Source organism: Haemaphysalis longicornis, unplaced genomic scaffold, assembly GCF_048455015.1.
Source record: "Haemaphysalis longicornis isolate Haplotype H1 unplaced genomic scaffold, Haemaphysalis longicornis Haplotype H1 scaffold_10, whole genome shotgun sequence".
Taxonomy (NCBI): domain Eukaryota; kingdom Metazoa; phylum Arthropoda; class Arachnida; order Ixodida; family Ixodidae; genus Haemaphysalis; species Haemaphysalis longicornis.
In genome coordinates, this window is record NW_027526204.1 from 46435776 (window position 1) to 46452215 (window position 16440).

Genomic DNA, 16440 nt, shown 5'->3' on the forward strand with positions numbered 1-16440 from the left:
TGATATATGTGGTTCGACTGTATATATTAGGGGAAACACTGGCAGCATTGTCTAGGAGAGCCACACTTCAGTGATTGTGCCATCGTGTATCGGGTAGGCCTGTTGCAGTTGTCCTTGGCATGGCTCATGAACAGGCTGAAAGGTTGCCTCTGGCTGCAAATTATTTTCAGAGATTTGTAGTGGGGTTTATTCAGAGAGCCAAGGAACCGAGAGAGTCAAGCACGGAGGCCGAAGAAGCTCGAGCAGCCGAAGAAGCGGGGGAAGCCTGAGCTGAACTCGATCGCACTGGTCATGCTGCGCGCATGATGCATGGGGATTGTCTGTGGGGATTGTCCTGGTTCTGCTTGGATTCCGGCCTGAGCTTGAATCCCGTGACCTGGACCTCTCTTCTTCGTTACAGATTATTTGAAGTTGCTTAATTGTTATCAAAATGGAACTCCGGAAAGATTTATTTGTCAGGGATTACCGTATAATGCGGAATATAGGTTGAGGCGGAATATAGGTCGACCCCCTTACCTTGTAGCCGAAAAATGCAAAAAAAAAGTTAGGTACCAACCATTGTTTTATTGAGACTATAACTTGTTTCGTCTCAGATTACTCATTTAAAACTGTCTGAAGTATCGTCGGACGACTGCTTCTGGCTCGCTGTCGCCCACACAGCAGGCCGTCCTCGGTGCAGTCCAGGGAATTGCTTATGCAGCACTTAACCACTCGCAAGACCACGTCATCGTGAAGCCCTTCAGCTAACGCCGCTAGCAGCACTTCTTTTGGTGATACCGAACTGGCGCAAGGCGGACACGTCATTGGCCTTGGAAAACCCCCAACTTTTCTTTTAAATGCTGCTCTGAACTGGCACAAAGTGCCTAAACTCATTTTGAGCAAGAAGAAAATAGCACGCACACATTCGCCGACAGCGAGAGAAGCAACAAAACAAAGATGGCGGCGCGTCCGATTGATGGTGGTGGCGATGGTGCCTTCGGGGTTTGGATGGGCTCGATGGGCTGCCCGATCGACAGATGACAACTGCCAAATGACTGCAATATAGGTCGAGGGGTGACTTTTCGGCAAATTTTTCTGTAAAAAATCTCGACCTATATTCCGCATTATACGGTAGTTAGAAGCTTCATTCAGGACGAACAAGAAAAACAAATGTTACCCTTTGGCTCTACATTTTAGCTCCAAGAGCAAAAAGAAGCCATGCGGCTAGCCCAGCCAAGTAGGCGAGGAATATTGCTAGGTGCTGTGGTGGCACCCACAACGACATGTGATTGCAGCTACAGATTTGCCTCTAGTATGTATTAGTATGACACTGTATGCCTACAGCATGCCTCTTGGGTCACGCGTTTCTTTATTGATTTTTGTGCCAAGATTTGATATTGTTGTTGCCCCGTGTGCCGTTGGAACGCATGTGTTTTGGCCGACTGACGCAGCGTGTCTCCCCTGTGCTTTGCTGTGCAGCCCTTTGGGAAGCGGATGGGATCCCGGCCGGACAATCGGGTGCTCTACCCGCGCCTCCTGCAGGAACTGGGTCGGGTGGCCCGGCCGCGCACTGGCCGGGCAGTGCTGCTCACCCAGGACAAGAAGAGCCTCTCCGTGGTGAGTCTGTGTTGTCCACTTGCCGTGTGTGGAGCAGGGAGCTGGAACGAAATGAAAACCGGAACCAAAAAGGATGAAAAATAGCAATATTCTTGACTGGAACAGAAGCTTGAAACATAAAATCGTTCGGGACCTGGACTAAAAAAATTTCGTTTCGGTTTACAGTTCGAGTGTAAGCTTGATGTATGTCAGGGTTCATTCCAACTTCCATGCAGCAAGGCAGGAGATTGCCACGAGTTCGCTGCCGTAGAAAATGGCCTTTCGTAACACTGCCACCAGCCTTCCTTCGACAGGCTTGCTGCAGGCTTTCATACACTCTCCGTCTGTTGCCATGTTCTAGCGCTGTCTAGAACACTATGGACAGTATTCGTTGAAAAGTTTAGCGATCAATTTCTTCGCTTGGCAACACTGGAAACGGCCACAGACATGGCCAATCCGCCACGGACACGGCGCAGCCTGGGCCACTGCGACCGCACGCCGAAGAAAAAAAAGACACTGGCGTCCGTCATCTGCTCCGTTCTAATCCGATTCTAAATTGTGGCGCCAACAGAGATGTTATTAATCGCACTCACAGCGAACTCGACGCAATACTTTGCGTTCGGCGAAGAGTTCGTTACGTGAAACACAGTCATGTGTTTCACAGTCGTGCTTAGCACGGACAAGTGCCGCCATCCCGCGGAGCCCAGCGTTACGAGTGACGGCGAACTCACACGGTTGCATGGAAGAAAAGAGGTGTGCCTGATCTGCGGGCCGTGTGCACAACGTCGCCTAGCAACAAATGGTTGGCCACAGATTTGGCGGCGCACACTTGGTTGCCTGCATGCATTCCACGCCATGGAATATCGAGGATACGTTTCTCTCGATGGCCAGTGATTAGCTCTCTGCGTGATCGCCGCCTGCAGTTGGCTGAGAAAGAGACATCAGGGCCATGTTTGCTTCTTATTTGATTTATATAAATATTTTCTGTTTATTTCTTGCCTTATGTATACATAAATAAACACAAAAATTCAGAAACACATCCCAATAATAAATAAGAAAAAGGAAATGCGGTGTTTGGTATGATTACACCAGCAAGCACAGATTGCAGCGAAAGCAGAAGGTTACAGTGGCACTCGATGTAAGCAGCTACAAGGCACGCTGCGCTTCCACTCAACTACTGCCAGAACTCAGTGGAAACTCAATTCTACTATGACCCGTCGTGTACCGCCAGAAACTTTTTTTTTTTTTTTCCATTCCGGAGCTGAATCAGAACAGAACTTTTATTTATGCAATGAAACAAAAACCAGAATGAAAACCGTTTCGTTCTGACACCCTGGTCAGGAGTCCACAAAACCGTCCATTTGTGGGAGATTCTGCAAACACCTGCAGCACTGCACATGACATTACAGCACATAGGTGGGTCCCCTGGAGGGTAGCAAAGCACATCAACTCAATCGTTCACATGTGGGCTATGTGGAATACCCACGCTTCGTGACCCAGAACGCTACATGGCAACTGCAACCCAACTGCCACAAATGCAATAACGGCTTCTGGTCTCCTTTGCTTTAGCTGAGTGTTTTGCCTGCGAGGATGCAAATGACGATCCAGGAGAGAGGAAAGGGGTTTATAGTTTCCCCGCATGGAACTAATGCTATGCAGGACTTGGAAACTGAAGTCAGTAAAAACAGTAAAACGGAAAAGATCAATTCAGTGCAGGTGCAATCACGCTGTATTACCGGAGCTCCACTGTAAATTACACGCAACCTGTATAGACAGGCGTACCTGTATACATATTACACACAACCTGTATACAATGTAGTCAGGAGGAACAAGTTAGGAAAATCGAAAAACATTGGAATCTAAAACGTCGTTAGAGATGTACAGGGCTGAGAAATTGAACATCAGAAAGGAAAATTTCTATGATAATTCCCTGGGCAGTGCTTTGCTTTTTGAGGCTAGAGCAGGTTGCTTGTGAACTAAGAGCTTTGTGGGGAAGTACTCACAAAATGATGGGGTTTGCGTCGTCTGCAGAAAAGAAACAAACTATGCGGCACATAGTGTTACAATGTGAATATCCATCCAAATCTACATGAGGGAAATATTGGGTGTCCAGAAGCCCTAAGATTTATGGGAGAATAGAGGAGGTTAACTTCAAGGCTGTTGAGGTGACGAAAAGAAGACTAGAATGCTGGTGGACGAAAAGCAGAGAGGGGAATATTGCCTAGGACAGCTACCTACCACCTGCAACAGAAAAAAAAAAGTATTTTGTGCCTAATAAGCTTTTTGTGCCTGCCCTAAGCAGCGCTAGTATTAAACCAAGAGTGTAAAACATGGGTATATTAGTCTTTTTTGGTAAGATGACATGTCATCACCCCGCTTCAAAGGGGAAACCAATAGCAACCATCATCATCATGTCATGTCTTTTTTTAGCCGTGAGCCGGTGGATGGTAGCGTTCTTTTAGTGCGAATGACACAGATGGCACACTGACACACTGGTTTCCTAATCAGAACGTTTCTGCTGCTCCTGTAATCTCGCAGGTTGCTTGATTTCTGTGCCGGCCGATCTCTGTGCACTGTTTGAAACAAGAAACACAGCTGGCAGCGTACTCCGGAATGGCCGCTTGCAACATTACAAAGGTTGTTATCGTGTCTGGTGCCTAAATGACAGGCAGCTTTTTTAATCTATTGTTAGCAGGGTAACAACAGCATTGCATGGGAGTTGTAGGGAAAAGAACAAGTGTCAAATAAGATATACCATAAATACCCATGTATAACAGGAGCATTTATTAATCCGAGGTGTAGTTTGTTGATAGCAAAAATATTCTTACGTCGGAGAATGGTTTAGTTGCAGAAGAGCGTTGGCTCTGAAGACGTAGGGAAAGTTGGAGCGCCGATTGCCAAAAACACGGGAGGTCCCAGCTTCTTTCTTCGCTTCCTTGAATGGCTCTGTTCTTCAGCTTGGTCAATGGGGCTGGAGTTTTCAGATTAGCCGAGCGACATTTCACTTATGTGACAATGTATGGAAGTTTTCATTCTCAAAAAATGCAACTAAAAAAAACTTGCAGAAACCATTTTATTTGCATTGTAGTTCAGTTCACGTGCAGTCGTCCTGTCCACTGGCATTAGGAAAGTTGCTTCAGTGCCGTCATGTGCATTTGAGGTGCAGAATTTTAAAAGAGTTACTGACAGCTCCTTGGGGATGCTGGCCTACGCGTCCGTGATCCAGCTACAACGCACTGCTGGAGCGGCTCGCTTCAGCTGTCTGGTGGCCGTCACATCCATGTCTCCTGACCTCATCCACTTTAAATAGCAGCACTTCATCTTGTTTTTACAGAGCTTGTTAATTAACACAAACGTCCAGCACTTGCGGATCAGTTATCATCCCTCCAGGAGTGACAACACGGTTGTTGCGAGTTTCAAGTTGTGGTTTATTCACGATGTCGCCCAGTTAACAGTGAAAAGCATTCCACACAAGTAGCAGTGGACACCAGGCTGACTTTATCCAACCAAACAGGAGTGTTTGGTCCGTCCACTTTTGTCTTGGCATCACGCAGCAAATTGTTGAAAAGTTATCATTATTTGGAAGCTTGCATCATCTGTCATAGGGACAACATCATGGCACTTTCAACTTGTCATTGCCACTTGACCCTGTGGTAACTTGTAGCCTTTCTCTTTTACTGGATGCACCAATGGCTTGTCAGGGTACTCTGGCATCCAACCAGCTTCAGCATTACTCATCTGTCCCAAAAGTCAACATTCTTCTGAAGCTTTGCCAGACGTTGCTGCCAGTGTTGCGGAGTTACCAGTCCGGAATTGGAATGAATCCGGAATCATTCCACATTTTCGCGACCCCGGAATGGAATGGGAGTGGAATGGCGGCAATACTTCAAGGAATGGAATGGGAATGGAATTAAGCGCATTTTGCCCGGAATGGAATGGGAATGGAATTACATGTGTTTTTCCCAAAATAAAGCGCACTTTTCCTCCTACGCGCTGTTTTTTGTCAAAATATGCAAAAATACGCAAAAAATCCCACTAGCTCAAGTTCAAACATTAGTAAGCCGGAGCCTTGAATTTAACAATAACGCAGTACTGTTAAAATCGATTGGCTGGTTACAAGCGCGGTATATTTATAAGCAGCGATTCTACTACAATTATGTCCTTATATACAGCGCTTCTACGAAGTTCGTCGCGATTCTCCGCGTAATAACCACGGCTCTAAGCCGTTGGTATCCGTCGTGGGGAACTACCGCGGCGGCATCCCCACCTTTCTTTCCCACCAACTTCGCTTTGTGATTTTTTACAGTGGCGGCGCCTTCGGCCCGGCTGCGAGCACAAAAGGGTGTGGAGGTCTCCCTACCCTTCACTTCTGTTTTTTGCGTCCAAAACCGTCGGTGATTGCATCCCACCTCGCCGTCATCGGGACGCTCGCGCGGTGCTTGTGTTCACTGCAAAATTTCGCATATCAGCTTACGCCCCAACCCCCCTCCTCTCCCAGGACCTTTTGCAATATTGTACCTCCTGTCTAGACACTCGGACGCCTTTGCCCGAAGCAGCGTCGACGAAGGCCTAAAATATTGGCTCGAGAATCCACCCGAAATAGGAGAGCTCATGTAATAGATACTGCGGTCACACCTGCTCCTGCAAGATGCACGCTGCCAGCTTTGTTCCGAAACGGTTCCGACCTAACGGAAAGCGAACGCTAGCCACTTTCCCTTGCTTTCCCGACTCGCAGGGGCAGTTTCCGTCGTAAATCGGACGTCAGCTAACGTGGAACGCGTGTTTTCCACGGCATCCCTTTTAATGACAGACAGCGAAGGGAAACCGGTTCTCAAACACCTTTTTTAAGCAGCTCGTTTGTCAAGCGCAACACACAGTCACAAGGCAACTATTTTATTTTACTTTTTTTGGTTGTTTTTAGAACTGATCGTTGTAGCAGCCGTCATTTACACTTCGTGTTTTCAGAACTGAACGGCGAAGCGACCATTTGTCTGACTTATAAAACAGCGCTAGAAGCAGGGCTACAAAAAGGGCACACAGACAGCGCCCTGTCTGTGTGCCCTTTCTGTAGTCCTGTTTCTAGCGCTGTTTTATAAGTCAGTTATGTACCAACTGGCCCGCCTTCAATCCGTGTGGCTCACATCATTTTGTTACGTGATTTTGATGAATGAAACCAAAATAAACTTTTTTTTCGACCTTTCACGGCAGCTTGAGACCTTTATTGGAGCATATGAAATTCACTAGGAGAGCTAATTGCGCTGCTGAGCACGAGGTTGTGGTTCGATTCCCGGCCGTGGCGGCCGCTTTCCTGATGGAGGCGATAAGCAAAAACGCCCGTGTGTGCGAGATTTCGGCCTAAGGTGGTCAAAATTAATCCGGACCCTCCACTACGGCGCGCCTCATTGCCTGCGTTGCGTCGGCGCGTTAAACCCTACAATCAATCAACGCGGACATTTACGCACTTTTTTCTGGCGTAGGGATTTCCACAACACTAGACTGGCCGGCTGCCGAACGTGTCCTTCTATTATTATCGTTATCATTTTTCTTTACATCTTTTCTTTCGGTTGATCGCCCAGGCCAGAGGACACTTGGGGGAACCTTCATTGCTACTACATTGCATGCAACTCCTCAAATTAGTTGTACAGGCCTCAGTTATACAATTGGTTACACATGCCTTGGACTCAGTTTTGCTGAGTCCATGGCCGCAACACATTCTCTAAGTCCTTCTTTAGTTACCTAGAGCGAAAGGTTGCGTGGTGCTAAAGTGTGAACGATCTCCCAGTTTGTAAAAGAAAAAAAAACAAGACGCAGATTAGTATACGAACAAATGCACTATCCCAGTATACACTAACGAGAGAGAAAAGAATTCTCCCTGCGCATTGGTTCTCATCGAGACACCCATACATAGGTCGCGCATACTCTAAGCAAGCCTGAACTTTCGCTCGTGCGCAGTGGATGATACCTACGCACGTAACTAAGCTTTTCAGCAAGGGCGACATTGCATACCTTAGCACACGCAAACACAGGAAGTTTTGAACCTATCCGTGCTTTCAAGGCCCGCTTGACATGCGTGAGTGCTGACGACCTGTGCGGCCCGTGATCCGTATTTGGTGCAAAGGCAGGACAAGGTGCTCAAGCGGTAATTCTTCCAACTGATACCACCAGATCCGGAGGTTCTGTTCGTCGTTAACAAAATTATAGATCTAACCATGCTCACGACCGCTCCATACGCGTGTTAACTGCTTAAAGAATATAATGTCTTCTTCAACCATACTTTTGTCAGCACAAAAATAGAACATGTCGTCACGTTGGCATTAACACATTCACACTTAAACAATATTAAAGCATCACAACTCGTAAAGACATGCTGACCATGCAAATACTGTAATAACTACCGGGAGAACTGCCCCTGTGGGAATTAGTAGGGTGATTGTACTGCTCGAGATAAGCCACATAGCCACTATCCCTCGACCGTGGTTACGTGTTTTGCGTATTTTAGCCGTTCTTAACACGTGTAATAACATCAGTTTAATGGTGGGTTGATTGGTAACTTGATAATCACCCGATAAAACGTTGAGGAATTAGAGGAATGGAATTGAACTGCCCGGCCATTCCCGGAGTGGGAATGGGCGATGTTCTGACATTCCGAGGAATTGAAAGGAATGGAATTTAGGCAACTTGCCATTCCCCGGAATGGAATTGGAATGGAATGGGGACGCCCATTCCGCAACACTGGTTGCTGCGAAGCTACAAGCTGTTCGTCGTAGGTTTCAGGGATTTTCTATGGTATTGAAGTCTTGCGACATTAAGAGGAGTGTGCAGTTTGTTCTGCTTTGATGCTCCGCTAATAAGAAAGCATTGTAACCACTAGCATCCGCAGTCATAGCCGACCAAAGCACAAGCAACAAGACGCTATTTTGGTCATTCTCACCGAGTGTTTCTTGTCGGCTTATCAGCGCAAGTTCGCCCACATGGTGCCTTTACATCGGTAGCAAAGTGCTTCCGTTACAGAGAAGGTTATGCTCACAGCCAAGAACTTATTGATCCTCCAAGCAAGGTGGCAACTCGGAATTGATTGAGGAAATGGATGTGCTGGAGCTGTAAGCCTGTTGGAAAAGCACAACGTTAGAATGGACTTGACAGCTCCGAATATTTGGCACACACCATGAGGGTGACAGCTACAAGGACGACAGTAACAACAGAGGCAGTGGCGGTGGCTTTGTTGAGTGAACCAAGGCATGTTCCGTTTTAGTTTTGTGGCTGGTGTCGTCCTCGCCTATTTCCACTGGCTTACATTCGAAAAAAAATTTTTGTGTTTTAGGGCATTCTGACTCTTAGTCAGATTAGAATTGGAGCTGGCCTAAATTCGAGTATGCAGTCGTATCCTGCTACAGCGAAATTGACGTGGCGTGCAAAAAATTTCGTTGAAGCGGAATTTTGTTGGGGTGAAATCTGCCTCAACACACCTTTAACTCTTTCGTTACCGCGGGAAATTGACCAATTTTGAAGGGTCTAACAAAACATTTTTTTGGGCTATACATATTGGTTAGGCACACATTGCAGTGCCATACAATGCAGATTATTCCACGCGCTTTCCGACGACACCAGTTTTATTAATGTTTTCCTAAATAATGATTCCGAAAAAAATTATCGAATTCGAAATTTTTGTCCGCGCGTCGAAGAAAAAAGAAAAAAGTAAGTTGTGTATAATAAACCACGTGTAGTAGAAAAAATTTAGAATATACATTTTGTAGGTAGACATTTCAAAAACCCGTCCTAGAAAAAAAAATTGAGTTGCGCAGTACAATTTGTCAGATATAAAAGAAAATGTTAGCTCGCGTGGTGCCCGTGCCATGTGGTGAAGCCCAACCTCTATTTCAAGTTTTGCTATTTGGGATAGTTCTCTAGAAGAAATCTGGTGGTTTGACATTATTAAAGCCCCAATTAGCCTCCACGTGATGTAAAAACACCTTGTCAATGATTATGACCGGCACAATATTGAAGGCAAACAAGCGATGTGAAAAAATCCGCTTGGAGTTGAGAACCAAACTCTTTGGTGGATGCTTGTTGACGTTCTGATGATCGCTCATCAGTCAGAACTTTCATTTGCGTTTTATTATCATGTTCTGACTCACTATGGTAGCCCTGCTTGCAGTAATAAGGTACGATGCGCTAGAATCGTGCCCAGCAGGCTTTCACCAAGCCGCCGTCGGGCTGTGAGGCGAGTTCAGCACTACGAGCCTACTACATTGCAGCGCCACCTAACAATTTTGAAAAGAAACAAATACAAGGCTGTTGGAGACTTTGTCAGAATAAACAGTACTACTAAGAAGCGACACTAGACTTCCGGAAATACCCTCGTATGAAACCGAAACTGGCCGGTGAACAGCTGGCGGTGTTCAGGGCCAATTGGAAGCGTTCTCCTCGTCTGAACTGATACCCGACGACTTGGTGTTATCGTTTGACTTTCAGCGGAATCTCTTATCGCAGAAGCAAGGCGTAGATAAAGTGGAAGCGCGAGCGGCATGCTTGTTTTGAGGAGCAGTAGCGGCAACGGAGGCGCCATGGCAAATGAGCTTGTAGTTGGGTAACTGCGTAGTAGCGCCAAATATGAATTTCGCAATACGAAAACGAAACCGAAACTGCTGGAAACTGGTTAAAAATGTCAGGCACACTTGCTAAACATGCGGGGGACCATCAGAAATAAGCTTTGTGAAAATAAAGCTGCCCTTTGTCCGAACCAAAGATCATTAGTGAATAGCTGGGGCCATTTTCAAGTAATTATCACCTCTCAACGCTGTCGGATTACAAAGCTGACCCCATTATTTGGTATTTCACTTGCCAGGAGCCTTTTGACAAAAAAATTATTATGGTAATGCAGCCTAACCACGGCCTGCATCCTTTTTTCTCAAGTGCAGCAGCCACGCCCCCTTCGTCAAAAACACGCGCACCTCAGCTCGCAAAAAACGCCGCCAAAAATCTCAATGTCGCCGGAGCGGGAAAATTTAAACTGATTCTAAAAGGGCAATGCCTAGACTATTCACTGGCTGCATTAGGTGTACGAGAAACGACTACAACATGTCGAAATAGGCAATATAAATCATCGATCACCGGTGATCGATTTGAATAGGCGTGGTAACGAAAGAGTTAAAGGGCAAGAAAAATAGTCCCGTATATTATCTGCATCATTGACTGCACAATGCTATGTTTACAAAAAGGAGTGATGCGCAGTTACATCGTATTTATCCACGTAACAAACGTACCAATCGCTGTCTGGTTTTTTACTTCTAAGTAAAGAGCGTGTTACGGGCAGAAATGCAATTGCAATACATATTGCCGTGCAATAAGGCATATCTACCGAGCTGATTACTTGCAGATAGCCGCTAGGCCGTGGGAAGCCTCCCTCTCGCTTGTGACACGAGCAGCGTCGTTATCCTCTTACTCAGCACGGCAGCAACTGACCTTGGCAGGCAAGCCACACACTCGCGATTAAGATAGGATGATGCTGGTTCCAGACTAAACATGAAAACATTATTTTTGCTTTTGAGTTTGAAGAACGACAGAAGGAAAACTGCAAAGACTGCAAAAGCTGCAAAACTGCTCACAATGCATACATGACAGCGAAACGCCAGCAGCACATTTGCACGATTTCAACTGGATATGGATTGGCCGTAGCTTTGGCTTGGCGAGCTGGGCCTGTGCGTCATGTAAAGACGACCAGCCACATCGTTATCACCGGCAAACAATGGCGTCCATCTGAGTTTTTTTTTATGCGTGGCGGTGTGAGCGCACGTTTTAGATGAAACTAAGTGCCCTGAATGTGTGAAAAGTTAGATAGCTGGCTTTATGCTTATTTTATCGTAAAATGAATGTTCAAACCCAGCTCCACTGAGTGAAAATTTTGTTGAAACGAAAGCAAGCCAAACAAATGGTTTGTCGGGGTGAGGTCTTCATTTCATTGACTTTTATGGCTAGCTGACGGGGAATTGGAAATATTTCGTTGAAGTGGAAATTTCATTGAAGCGGTGTTCGTTGTAGCGGGGTTTGACAGTGTAGGGTATAATGTGACTCCCCTTTTTTAATCACCTTGAAGTCGTAGTAAAAAATGTCTTTTGCTCATGCAATATCTCTTACCTTCATTTGTATAGGCTCTATTCTCGCAGCCAGGTGTGCAGCCCAATTGCATCACAGCAAGGCAGTCTGCTTCTGTTCAGTCTCAATACAGACTTACTTCAGCCCCTGGGAAACTTATGAGGCCACTACAGAAAAAAAATTATTTTTTTCTTCCTCCCATTGCAACTGTTTCCCTCACTGACAACAAACCACTTCCGTGAAGCGCAATTTTCAATATTGTCAGCAGCTCTAACAACTCCTTTTTTATAGGCGGCTGGGTACTCTTCAGGGGTCCCAACATCGCGAGAGGTAAACTTTTGGCAAACATGCCAAGCTTTGCTTGCAGGCGTGTTGTGAAGTTGGTGCGGCCAGAACATTGCTGGTTAAAGCAAGAAGCAGCCTACTGATACCACTACAAGGTGGCACTTCTTTTACTACGAGTCTTGATGATGTAGCTCTGTGCAGTGACCCAACGACAACTGCAAATTTCGGCTCAGAACATTGTGATCCCCGTATTACGTGAGGCACAAATTACATATGTGGTAAAAGTTAGAAAAAAAAAGAAACTTATATTGTAGTACATGGATTTTTACAGTGATATGGGGAGAACTGGCAGGCTGATTTATGTCATTGACAAGGTAAGCCTGAACAACAATGTAATTACTGAAGGCTGTAGTTGCATCACTAGAGCATGGAAGCTCAAATTACTAACAGGAGACGGGTCCGCCACCCGGCACCACCCACTCAGAATATCGGTGGCCAGGTGACGGAGGTGGTATGTGACAGTCTCATGCCTATTATAGATGCCGTCTTGCCTTGCTCAACACTATACTGCCGCGAAGCTTGTTGTGTGGCATGTGTAAATAGGAATTTTTGGATTCAAAGCGAAAGGTGGTTTTGTTTGAATAATTGAAAATCGAAGCAAGTATTTAGCGATTTTTAAGAAGGGAATGGCAATTTACAGTTTCTGAAGCATGCTTCAGCAGTAGCTCACGAGTGCCATGGTGTGAATGCCTTCTTGCTAAACACAGATCTATTCGGGTGTATAAGAGGGCAAAACTTATACCCTAGGTCTTCTAGAGAGAAGAGAACTTTCCATGGTTTAATAAAGACGTGTGCATCATTCAATTGGAAAACCGGGGGGCTCAGAGTATGTCAGTGCACATCTAGACTTTCTCATCTTGAGTGTGTTGACCAGGGCAGCTTGAGGGTGACTTCATATCAGGTTGTGAAAGAGAAGTTGGAGGTTGGAGTTGGCCCGTTGGCAAGCGGATAAGGGAGGCTCCACGCACCTTTCTCTTCCTGTAGGCCACTTAGCCGCACGCCACTGGTGCCTTGCAGGAAAGACTTGTCGCTGGCCAAGGTATTCAGTCAGTGCTTGCGACTGCCAATCGGAGGTGCTGAAAAAATTTGGCTCCAATTAATGCTGTCTAGGTGGCTGGACTGCGTAGCTGTAAATGACACCTACAATGATTGCCCCTGGGACGTGTCACTTGAATTCACACATATAGCTCTACAAAGAGTAAAACCAGAGACTGGCAGCCGTTACCTGGGTTTCGCAGTGGCGGTGTCAGTGTAACGGAGTGAGTGAATGCAGCAGCAACGGCAGAAAGAAAACTGAGGGGAGTGTCTGGTGAAAGGTTAGGAGGAGGACGGCACACGCTGCCTCCCTCTCACTATTGTTTCATGCGTCACACCGCCGAGGCCCTGACACTTTCCGCAAATGCTCTTCCATTCATCGCTAATCCAAACCACGTGAACACTGTTATTATACATTAGGAAGTTTGCACTTTACACGGGGGCTTTGATTTAGCGCAGGTGGTAGACCTGCCACTGCGTTCATCGAATACACCATCTGTCACTCCTTGTGTGGGCGTAGCTTAGTCGGTACGACGACGTGCTCTCTCGCTCCGTATCTCTACATGGGTCCAGGTTCGATTCCTGGCAGTGCCAGTAATTTCTTTTATTTAGCCCGGCGTTTCCTGCTGATGTTACGTAAGTTTCCTTAGCTGGTAGAGGTATACTGCTTTGCAGTATAGAAAGTGTGATGCGTCCTACTCTCCCCACTAGTTCAGACTTGTAGCAAATACCGTATAAACTCATGTGGTGGTAATTTTGGGGGATGCGGCCCATGCACGAATAATTTTTTCCCCCGTTTAAAAATGAATCACATTGGGATTGCCTGCACGGCACTGTCGGTGTCTTTGGAGCTGGAGGCCGACTGCGCTGTTGCACTCGCAACGGCAGCGCACAAACAACCAAGCATTGAACGCTACGTACGCGGCCTCAAAAGAGGGAGAGAGAACTTGTGGTGTGGCAGGGCAGGGACGATGCCCTTATTTAGGGATCGAAGCGCTTCCTAGGAAGATTGCGAGTGGTGGCTCAATGCGGCTGTCTAGGGGGGCACTTTGAAAAGGACAGTTCAACTAATAGACGGGTAACTTTTTTTTTTTTCATTATTATTAGTCCAAAACAGAGAGGTGCGGCCATTACTCAAGATTATACAGTATATTTCGGTAATTTTAGTGGGGCATTTCTCGTTTTCACCGAGGCATAATTTCGTGCACCCTAGTTCACTCAAACAACTGTCCTTTTCATTTTTAAAGTTTGAAATGCTATTCAATTTTCTAGTAGTGCTTGTCGACTCGAGGCATGATAGAATAATGTGTTATTCGCTATATTATTCCAAGCTTTGAATATAGGCACATCCCTGATATGTCCTTGCTCTGCCTATGTCATATTTCCCATGGCAGGGCATGCATGTCTACACTTGCCTCATGTGAGGCACACACTCATTGTGCAACGCCACCATCCTATCATGAACATCGTGTGATCAAACTAACGAGTGTTTACTTTTAATTGGGAATGATTTCAATGTGATTTCAGGCTGTGGGACGCCTGGGCCGCATCTGGCGCCAACTGCGTGTGCACGGCGTCAACGTTGGCGGACTATCGGCCGCCATCTATGTTCTGCGGCGCACTGATGCCAGGCTCTGAATCTAGGAGCCAGCGACAGCTGTCGACGTCGACAGGATCTGACGTGTGCGACGCTGAAAGGTCGTGATTGTTTGTTTGTGCCTGCAAGGGACAGGTCATATGTTTGCGTGCCGAACGGGACTCTCGGTGATGCTCCGTTGCATCTTCATCTCGCATACAGAAGACGAGACGTGTGGTTTACTAGTGCTTTAATTTAAGTTCGACTGGTGTGCAAGGACCTGCAACGCCTACACAGTTGAAGGACTGTTGTTGCTTTTGTCTGTAATAAAGTGCTGGTCTTTGTTCTAGTCTTCCTCATCGTTGTCGTCATCATCAGAGCCTACTCCGGCTGCTGAGCACAAAGATGTGGGTACGATTCCCACGTCTGATGGAGGCGGAAAGTAAAAACACCCGTGTTCAAGATTTCGGCGCAAGTTAAAGATCCCCGTGAAAGAAAGTTTGGCTTCCATTTAAATGCTGCCATACGGCTACTTCGAGTTGTTGATCAATTCACTCTCACGCTACAAACGACTAGCCTCCTGGTTAGCTCAGTTGGTAGAGCGACTGCTCCGGTTAAGCAGTGGTCCCGGGTTCGAATCCAGGACCAGGACTAATTTTTCTTCATCTGCGAAGTTTCTAAGAAAGCTGTATAGCTTTCCTTTGTAGCCGTATGGCTGCATTTAGGTGGATGCCAAACTTTCCTTCACAGAAACTTACTCCACCTTGGGGATTTCCCCTAAATCTGGTCGATTAAAGATCCCCGGGTGGTCAAAATTAATCTGGAGCTCTCTACTACGGCACGCCTCATCGCCTGCATTGTGTCGGCATGGTAAACCCTACAATCATTTAAAGCCTAGTCAGGTCCACTTCAGGACAAAGGCCTCTCTTATGAACCCCCACCTGCTCCTGTCCTGTGCTGCGCAAGTCCATTGTTTGCCTCTGACTTTGCTTATTTGGTCCCTATCCGGTGTTGCTGTAGGGGCCCAAAGTGGAGCATGGGAAGTGATAAGTATCCTGACTTAGTGTGGTGTTGCAGATTAATGTTTGGTGCTCCTTTTTGGGAAGCCTTGTGCTGTGGTGGGTGGCTGATAACTGAACAAGGTGTCTACCAACATGGAAAACAGAGTTCTCGGGCATTTTGAATAGTGTGGAAGAATTGAGGGAAAACTCGTGGAAGTTGTGCTTCCATCAGGGAAAATTAGCTGTACTTTATAAAGGAAGGGTAATTCAAGATAATGCTGGCTCAAGTAACAGCAAGTCAAAAGTGCACTGCTTTCCGGAGAAGACACTGGTTCCAGTGAGAACTAGCTTCATACAGCTTGCAAGTCACCCCTCCCGACCCTTTGTATGGTCACCTTGTGTTGTGGCATGTTTCCAAGACTCCTGAAAGGCAGAAGAAAATGTTGCGCACCGCAATAGCTTGTGGCAGCGTAAGGGAGTCTACAGGAGCAGGGGCAGTAGTAGCTTTCAATCCTATGTTGGAACACCTGGCACCATCTACTGTGGTTCCTAGTTAGTTGACGCTTGTTGCGAATCTTTGAGTTGTGAATCTGGTGTAATAGTAAAACCACATTTCTCTTAATTTTCAGCTTTGAAAGTTTGCAGCTGTGTTCAAAATGTCTTAAGGAGCCATGAAAAAAATATATGTTTGTTCTATTCGGAAGATTTCGTGTTCTACAGTGCCCCCAGTTCTTGTCCGGAAGCAAAATATGCTTTATTCACTGCGAAGTTAATCAATTTAAGCTAAAATTTTTATTCTCGTGCCAAAATGTGTGT

At 46.2% G+C, this 16440-nt stretch overlaps 1 protein-coding gene across 1 annotated transcript in view; it reads left to right on the top strand.

Moving 5' to 3' along the window:
* The window catches only part of LOC144158450 (tRNA (guanine(6)-N(2))-methyltransferase THUMP3-like), a 46528-nt gene extending 31556 nt beyond the window's left edge, over nt 1-14972 (top strand). Inside the window, exons 7-8 of the mRNA XM_077689330.1 lie at nt 1459-1596; nt 14575-14972. Of these exons, the coding sequence (XP_077545456.1) occupies nt 1459-1596; nt 14575-14685 (249 nt within the window). The 3' untranslated portion in view covers nt 14686-14972. The remainder of the gene's footprint in view (nt 1-1458; nt 1597-14574) is intronic.
* The last annotated feature ends 1468 nt before the right edge of the window (nt 14973-16440 follow it).